This window comes from Pteropus vampyrus, unplaced genomic scaffold (assembly GCF_000151845.1).
Source record: "Pteropus vampyrus isolate Shadow unplaced genomic scaffold, Pvam_2.0 Scaffold124, whole genome shotgun sequence".
Lineage (NCBI taxonomy): Eukaryota > Metazoa > Chordata > Mammalia > Chiroptera > Pteropodidae > Pteropus > Pteropus vampyrus.
This window is the reverse complement of record NW_011888905.1, coordinates 1,171,171-1,179,895: the sequence shown is the minus strand read 5'-3', so window position 1 is coordinate 1,179,895 and position 8,725 is coordinate 1,171,171. Positions and strand designations below refer to the sequence as shown.

The 8,725-nt window shown below is 67.4% G+C and overlaps 1 protein-coding gene across 1 annotated transcript in view; it reads right to left on the bottom strand.

Moving 5' to 3' along the window:
* Positions 1-8,725, bottom strand: part of IQGAP3 (IQ motif containing GTPase activating protein 3) — a 26,621-nt gene that overhangs the window by 12,500 nt on the left and 5,396 nt on the right. Inside the window, exons 10-19 of the mRNA XM_023534291.1 lie at positions 6,910-7,067; positions 5,650-5,771; positions 5,390-5,553; positions 4,657-4,747; positions 3,768-3,935; positions 3,545-3,684; positions 3,277-3,447; positions 1,164-1,247; positions 955-1,026; positions 794-863 (exon numbers count right to left, since the gene is read on the bottom strand). Coding sequence (XP_023390059.1) covers positions 794-863; positions 955-1,026; positions 1,164-1,247; positions 3,277-3,447; positions 3,545-3,684; positions 3,768-3,935; positions 4,657-4,747; positions 5,390-5,553; positions 5,650-5,771; positions 6,910-7,067 — 1,240 coding nt within the window. The remainder of the gene's footprint in view (positions 1-793; positions 864-954; positions 1,027-1,163; positions 1,248-3,276; positions 3,448-3,544; positions 3,685-3,767; positions 3,936-4,656; positions 4,748-5,389; positions 5,554-5,649; positions 5,772-6,909; positions 7,068-8,725) is intronic.

Below are 8,725 nucleotides of genomic sequence, written 5' to 3'. Positions count from 1 at the left end.
GTGTTCAACCTGGAGCCCAGCACTGTAGCCTCAGGCCCAGAAGGGAACCCAAGGGCCGGAGGGTGGGGACCTGGGGACAAGCCATCCGTCCACCCACAAGGAGGCGGAACCCCAGGCCAGGCTTCTGGACTTTAGACAGCAGACAAGAGCAGCCTAGAAGGACCCCCTTAGGGCCTCCAGTGCGCGCCCTACTACTGGGAACTGGGGGGCAGGAAGCTGCAGTCCCCCAAGTCCCCGGGCACTGCGGGATAGGCCCGCGAGCCCCGCTGACTTCCTGCGGCCGGTCATGGCCGCGGTCACGGTCATGGAGGGTGGGAGGTGCAGAGGCCGCGGGGCGTGAGGGGACAAGGGGGCCGGCGAGCACCCTGGGGGAGGGGACACCCTTCCTCCGCCCTAGCGGTGGCACAGGAAGACAGCTGAAGCCCGGCGCACCGCCAGCCTGCTCGGAGGACCTGCCCTGTGACCGACCGGGCTTCTGTCACCCCTGGTTGGACCCTCCCCACAGACAACCAACTTGCACCTGCTGTGCGGCCCCAGCAAGGTCAGCGACACCTGCCTGGCTCTGGGGGCCCCTATGTCTCCCCTCAAACTGTGGGTCCCCAGAGGCAGGGCACATGTCCCCACTGTCCTGAGGCACGTGCAGTCGTCGATGAGAGAAAGGGCTCACGGCCAGGCCCCTTCTCCAGGGCTGCCAGGTGAGCTGTGGCGGTGTGACTGTCCCATGCTGACTGCCGAAAGCGTCGGCCGCACAGCGGACACTCACACGGACGGGGCGGGGGGAGACCGTGCTCACCTAGCATCCTGTAGTCACCCCGCGCTTTCCAGGCTCGGAAGAAGGCCTGGATCTTCACGGCGGAGTCAGCCTGCCATGAACGCAGAAGGGAAGGGTCGCCGGCTGGCCTGGCCCGGCTCTCATGGGTGGAAGGGGCAGTGGACGGGGAGGACAGTGCTCACGTTCAGCTGGAAGTAGCCCAGACGCCTTCGGTACCGCCTCCGAGCTGCCCACATCCGGGCCCACGCCTGGATCTGCGGAGGGAGATGCACGGCCCTCAGACCCAGACAGCTAGGCCGGCTCTGACGGTCACGAGCTGGGAGGGGACTAGCTGGCTGTTCTGAGAGTCCCCTTCAAGAGAGACAGGAGCCCCCCAAACCCCGATAGCCACCTTGACGACGACATCTGTGTTTGCTTTCAAGTACTGCAAGCGGTCCAGGTAAATCTTCCGCTGTCTGTAACCCCGCCAGCGAGCCTGCCGTCGGGAGAGAAACGGCGGTGAGACCCTGGTCGCAGCTGGCCCAACGGGCCGGGCCGGGCCGGGCCAGGCCAGGCTGAGCCGGCCGGGGAGAAGCCTCTGCCTGGGCTCGCAGGGAGGGGAGGGAGCAGGCAAGCAGACGGGGCGGGGAACAGGCCCTGTTCTCAAAGGACTTCTGACTCACAGGGAGACCAACCGTCTGCACAAAGCTGACCATGCCCTCGGCCCAGCACACACATGCGTGTGCACAGATGCACCACATGCTCAAACACGCGCCCGTGCTAACCAACAGAAACTCAGCCGTAAGATACCAGCCTCAAAGAAATTAGCAAAGCATACACTCCCTCACCGAGTTCACCAAAGCAGGCACCTCGCCCCCAAGATACACTCACCCACCCATCTCGAGAGCAGCCACACGCCGGCCCACATGCCGTCTGGAAAGCACGCTCGGGCACCGAGGGCGCAGGTCACCCAAGCCCGCGAGGACTTTCCCTTCACAGCCCGACCACCCGGCCCCCTCCCCAGCTCCAAGGTCCCAGGGTGACGGGACAGCCGCCCGCCCCCCCCCCGTCCATGCCTCCGTGAGGATCCCGGCCATCAAGCTTTCTTCCAAACTAGCCTTAGGACTTCCGGCCCCTGAATTTTCTCCAAGGCCAGGCCTCCTGCCCCACCTTCTCCCCACCCACCCAAGTCCCTCCTGTCTTCCAGGCCCGTGTCAAACGGCCCCCCGCTGCTCCGCCTGACAGCACTGACCACGACTCGACCACCGACGTCACAGTTTGGTGGGTTAAGAGCGTCCCCTCTCAGCCAGTTGCCGTCCCGTCTCAAAGCCAGCTCTCCTGGCCAGGCTCTCCCTAACCTTCGGCTTCCAGTGTCCCTCCGTTGGGACAGGACGTGAGAGAGACAGCTCGGGCCCGTGACACCTGCTGTCTCTCCTGGAGCCTAGCGCTGTTCCCAGGCCCTTCCTCAGCACGCCTCCCCGTCCTGCTCCAGGCGCTGCCACCGGAGGCAGAGGGGTCTCCCCTGCTCTTGCTCCGCCCCGCTCAAGTGGGTGCCCCAGGCCAGAGGCCCCGGGGGAGGCAGGACCAGGCGGCAGACTGCAGCCCGAGTCCAAAGCCTAAGCTCGCGGTTTCCACCCACGTGTCCCAGACCATGACCCATCGCCAAGGGCCGCGTGCCAGTCTCGGCCTGTGCGTCCGTGTCCCTGGGGGGCGCTGTGCTCGGCTTCGTGTCTCCACTAGCCCAGCATCTAACGGCAGCTGTGCTCCCGCTCCTGCGGGGGGGTGGGGGGTGTTTCCCTCCCCCGGCCAGCGTGGGTCCTGGGCACTCAGGGATGCTTATTAAATAAACCACCTTCACGCTGCCAACACCGGCACGAGGCCCTCGGTCGCATCTACCCAGAGGTCCCTGCTCGTCCGGCTCCCATCATTCCTGGCTCCCAACCTTCCCAGCTGGCCTCGTGTCCCAGCTCCTTGGGGTCAGTCTCAGAGGCCACACTGGGCCACTCACAGGGCGCAAGAATGAAACTGGAAAGGGCTGGCTGGACAGAAAGGGCAGCCGGCCTCCCCCTCAGGGGCGCCTTCTCCGTCAACCCCCCACCTCCCCACGCCCCCGTTCCAGTAGGAAGGGGTCCTGCCATCATTCTCGGCGTCAGCCCCCGCCCCCGTGGGGGGCGGACAGGCAGCTCTCGCGCTCTGGGCGCTGGCGGCTCCCGGCACTGGCACACGCTCTCGCCCGCCTGCCGGGCACTGCTCAGGGCGCGTCAGCTGTGACCTCGCTGGGTCCTCACAGCGGCCCTACCGGGTGGGCCCCGCAACCTGATTCCCATGTTCCCGATGAGAAAACTTGGGGAGGGTAAACAAGTCGTCCCAAGTGACAGAGCAGGGACGCAAACCCAGGCGGCCTGGGCCCAGAATCCGTGCTCTGAAGCACTGCGTTCGGGGCCAGAAGGTCACCCCAACCCCGCTCGGCACAGAGCACGTCGGGAGGGAGCCCCCCGAAGCCGGAGAAGGCCAGAGCCCGCCACCTGGATCCTGACGACGGCTGGGAGCCAGGTCCTCAGGAAGCGGGAGCGCTCGGCGAACCTCTGCCGAGCCAGGACGCCACGGAGGCGGGCCTGGAGCTGGACCACGAAGCCCACGCTGGCCTCCCAGAGCTGCTGGCGGTCGTGGGCAGCGGTGACTGTGGTGACGGCTGCCTGTGGAGGCGGCGGAGAGAGCCCATGGTGCCCCGGTGGGTGGGAGCCTCTCCCACAGGGAGCCCCATCCACGCCCCCCAGCCAGGGCCCCGCCCACCTGGATCTCCTCACGGGTCAGGTGGGAGGTGTTGAGGCGGCCGCCCGGGGGCCTCTCCCAGGTCCCCTGGAAGGTCTGCAGGTGGAGGTAGTAGGCGGTGCCGTCCTCCATGTCATGTTGAACCCAGAAAGCTGTGTCCCCTGCACAGGAGCCAGCGAGCAGAGGAGGCTCAGTGGGGCCAGAGGTGGCCGGGCGGGCAGACGCGGGTCAGGCGGGGCGTTACCTGGGTGTCGCTTCTCAGCCATGGCACCTTCCAGAACTCGCTGGTAGCCAGCAGCACAGGCGGGAACCACCCCTCGGAGGGCCACGGCGGGGTTCCTCAGCACCCGCTCTGTCTGGGCGGCCTTGCCCTCCTTGATGGCCTGATTGATGGCGGCCACGCCAAGAGCCACTGGCAGAGGCATGAGAGCGAGCGGTCAACCCCTCCAAGTCCCCCCCAGGCCGTCCTGTCCGCTGGGGCTGGATTCGGAGGACACGAAAACACCCCGTCTGATAGAGGGGACAGGGAACACCCCAGGAGGGATGCGCACACGGGAAAAGCAGCAGCCCACGGCTGTGCCTGGGGGAGAAGGTGCAGTCAAGGGAGGCTTCCTGGAGGAGGCAGTGTGGGGGTGGCCTCGGGAAAGGGCAGTCAGCCCTGAGAAGCCCAAAGGCAGGGTCTGGGCACAGAGCCCAGGGCAGCTTCTCAGGAGGAGAATGAAGCCTGAGGACGTGGGGCTGGGTGCAGCACACCCCCTTCCAGTCCCTCACAGACAGACAGATGGACACAGGTCCCCAGACGCCAAGAACTCACACGTTTCTGCCTCTGCACTGATCCTGCCCACTTTTCCTCAAAACCACCCCGTCCTCCACCCGCAGGCCTAAGCGTTCTCTAGCCAGAGCTGATCGCTGGAACCCAAACCAGCCACCAGCAGCAAGCGGGGTGTTCTGTGCCCACACCCCCCGGCCCTGACTCCCCACACTCGCCCCGTGGGGAAGGGCTCTCGGCCCCCGAGGACCCCTGCCCATGGTCCCACGGCCGCCCCGCCCAGCCCTCCTCCCCGCAGAGGGCGTGGGGAGAGGTGGGGGGCTGGCGGGCACCCTATTGCCTAGCTGCCCGCTCGGCCCTTTACTTCTCTGAGCCGCGTCCGTGTCCTGGTTGGCGCGGGCCACTTCCTGGCGGATCTCGTCCAGCCACAGCACAGCCCCGGGGTCCCCGGTGCCCTGGAGGTGGGAGACGGGAGGAGAGGCGGGTGGGTCTCCCTGGTCCCCAGGCCCAGCCACCAGGAACACCCAGCTGCAGGCCGACTCTGCAGCCACGGGGACGGTGGCCCCCACTCCCCGCCTGCGGCCAGCCTGGGCACGGCCTCACGCGGGCTCGCTGGACTGCGGCCAGGCGGGAAGGCTCCTGCCCACCCTGCCTTCAGCCCGGCCCAACTCCAGCTCAGCCCGGCCACAGCCACGGCCACACGCTCAGGGCGTGAACCCCGCACAACCTTCAGTTCATTTGATTTTACCCCATGCCAGGAGGCGGGAGGACAGACGGGGCAGGCAGTATTACAGGGAAGGGGACCTCAGGGACGGCAGGGAATTGCTGGAGGTCACGAGGTCACAGGTGTCAGAGCAGGACAGTCCAGCCCGGGGCCCTGGCTCCTCCCGAGCAGAGGCCCCCGCTCTCCCCTCTGTCCCACGGCCCGGCCCTGGCCCACCTCCTCCCGGGGCCAGATCAGAACCCCGCCTGCCTCGGTGCCTAGAAGGGACGGTGTCCGCCAGGCTGGGGCTCTCCCGGGTGCAGGCCTGCACTCAGGGACGTCCGTCCTGCGCCGGGGACCGACTCAGCCAGCCGACACCTCACCCGGGCCTCACCTGGGCCTTCCGCCTTTTGGCCGCGATGAGGAGGAGATGGTACCGGGACGCAACAGGGAGGCGGACGCCGTCCAGGCCGGCCGCGGGACACAGGAGGGCGGACAGGGTCTTCTCGGGGCTGCCCTGGCTCAGAGCCTCGTCGATGAGGCTGACCGCAAGCACCTCTGGGGAAGACAGCGGGCGGGCAGAGGGCTCAGGCCCACGGCCTCGAGACAGGGCCGCCCGCGGTGGGCCTTCCCCGGCCCCCAGGCCCCACTCACGGTCAGTCTCCTCCTGGGCCCGGGCGTTGACCCAGCTCACGGTGGCCTGCAGGTCGTTCCAGCTCAGGAAGGCCCCAGCCGGTCCACGAGCCTGTCGCAGGTCCCGCAGAGCATCGAAGTACCTGGCGGCCGGGCGGGCGGCGTGGGCTCCGTCGGTAGGAGCCGGGAGGCGACCCCGAGCTCTCCTCGCTCGGCCGCCGGGCCCCTCCCCTCACGGCTCTTCCTTCTCGGCCTCCCTGCTGGTTCCTCCCCGCATTGAGAACCCTGGCGCCCCCAGGCCCGGCCGGGTCCCCCGCCCCCAGTCATGTCCTCGCCGTGCGACTGGAAGCACCAGGTCCCAACGGCGCCCCGACGCGCACCTCCAGGCCCCCCACAAACCCCGCTGCCTGTGTCTCCATCAGCTCATGCGGCCTCCTGCTCCCCACACCTCCCCCAGCCTCAGGCCACAGCTCTGGGCGTCACGCGTGGCCCCACCCCTCCCGCACCCTCACCCGCCAGAGAGGAGTCCACAGCTGGGCTCTCTGGAGACCTGTCCGACCCCTGTCCCCACCTCACTGCCTCTGCCCATCACTCCAGCAGACAACCCCAGGGCCCCTGGCCTCGCCCATCTGACCTGCAGTCCCCCCACCCCCCGTGAAGGTCACGCCTCCCCATGAAGGTCACACCCCCCGTGAAGGTCACACCCCCGAGAGGGTCAGCCGTCCCCCTCGCGTTCCCCTTCCTCCCTCGGAGTGGGAGCACAGCCTGCATGCCTGGCGTGCCTGGCACATCTCTGGGGACACTGAGCTGGGAGCGCAGCCCCCCGAGGGCTTGGTGGCCGTCGCGTAGGCCCTGCAGGTCCCTCGGAAGGTCCCCTTACTAAGGAGGCCACCCGCGAGCACACGGTGCGAACGCACAGGCCACCCCCCCAGTCCCCGCCGCGGTCCCCAGGACTGTGCTTGCGGCCACAGCGCCTCTCCCCCCGCCGGCCGACGTGACGCGCCCGCCTGCCCCGCCAGCCCGCAGCTTTGGGGAGAACTTTGTCTGCTCGCTTGCTTCCCAGCACGTGAGTGGGGACCAAATCTTTGTGATCCAAGACAAGAGAGACTAATCAGAGGGAGGGAGGTGACTGTGACCCCACCGTCTCCCCGGGGACGCCCGCAGACCAGAAGGGGCCTGGGCCGGGGGGCAGGGCCTCCTGCAGCAGGGGGGGCCCCAGGCAGGCCTGGCGTCTCTGCTGCACCCTCCTGCCCAACTCCTGACGCGGCGAAGCCCCCTCACCGCTGAGCGTGCTCGCCTTCTGCCCCGGCCAGGCCCGTGGCGGGATTCGCCAGGCTGCTCCAGAAGCCGTAGGCATCCCCGGCCTCCAGGGCCCGGTTAATCAGGACGACAGCCGACAGCATCTCCACAGCCACGAAGAGCTCCTCGTGGCCAAGCTCCTGTGAGGGGGAGGGCTGGTGAAGGGCCTGGGGCCTCCCGCCCCCCCGCCCCCCGACTCCCCTGTCCCGTCTCCACCCTGAACAGTCACGCCTAACGCTTGAGAACACTTAGATGTGCTCAGGGTGTCAGTATTTCACACTCATCATCTGATTTTCATAATAAGCAAATGAGGCAGGTGCCACCGACAGCCCCACCTCCCAGGTGAGCCTGAGGTCAGGTAATTAAGTCCGGAGCCCATCGGTGAGCCCTCCCAGGCTCTCCGGTCCCTTCCGCACCCCGCCAGGCACACGGCAGGGAGATAAGGAGATCACCCCACCCTGCACGCACCCCCGGCCCCGGCCCAGTCTCCTTTCTGGGCCTCTGCTCGCCCTCCCCTCTGCCACGAATGTCCTTCCTGCGTCTGCACGGAGTGCGGTGGATAAAAACAAGCTGAAACTTGCAGGCCAGCCTCGCCCCTAAGCACGCGTGTCGGTTCTTCGAACCCCTGCAACGACCCGGCACAGAAATACATCATCGGCCCCATTTTACATGTGACCGGGGCAGAGAGGGTGCTAACTTGCCCGGGGTCACTCGGCTCAGAAGCAGCAGAGTGGACTTGAACTCGGGCGTCTGGCCTGGAGGTCCACAACCTCCGTCACTATGCTTCGCCTCTCGGTCCTCGCCTGATGCTTGTCCTACAGTCGCCGGTGTTGAGACTACGCCCGTCGTGTGGGTCTCCTCTTCCAGGAAGCCTTCCCAGACTCACCCCGGCTCCTCCCTCGCTTCCCTGGTCTGAAGTCCTATCGCATTACATCGTCTGCCAGGCCCCTGGGGTATTCGAACTCCTCTAACAGGCTGGACGTCCCAGAGGGAGGGCCCTATCGCCCCGACGGTGTCGTCGGAGAAGCGGTATGGACCGGGCCGGGGCGAAGGCGGGCAGCAGGACTGAGGACAGCGCGGGCTGCAAGCACGCCCAGCTCTGCGCTCGCTCTCACTGCCCAGTTACGCCTGTGCCTGTGTCCGCGACCTCTGCGTCTCACCCCCAAACAGCAGCGATGACACCCGCCTTGCGGGCTCCTTTAAGGAGTGAATGAGTGTGTCAAGCAGTTTTTGCCCAAGGACAGTGGCTATTACACTACGCTCGGGGGCAAGGCCGGTCGCCTTGTCTGTCCCCGGGTCTCTGCCAGCACGTAAGAGTGCCCCCGAGGCTGCGCTGGGCGGGCTGCGGGCCCCTCCAGCTGCTCGGGAGGCAAAGGCCGACCGCGTGCGGGGCCTCACCCCCGGCTGCTGCTGCTGGAGCATCGCCAGCTCCTGCTGGTACACGGCCGAGGCGCAGGGGTGCACGGGGGGCAGCTGGGCTTCTGGGCACCTCAGCTCCTTCACGGTGTCAGCGGCCACTCCCGCCCGGATGGCCTGGTTGATCCTCCGCACGGCCCGGAGCACTGCAGGGGGGAGGGGAGGCTGCACCAGCCGACCCTGCAGGCCAAAGCCCCTCTGGAGGGGCCAGGCCAGCCTAGTGACAGGCCTGGTGCCCGCAGGCTGCCCGTGTCCCTCACCCTCAGTTCCTCTCCACCCTTACTCTCCAGACGAATGCCCTTGGCGGGGGCCACCACCAACTCACACTCTTAAGAGAGAGTTACACTCATGTGCATTCCCGAAGGGAGCAGAGTGGGACCCC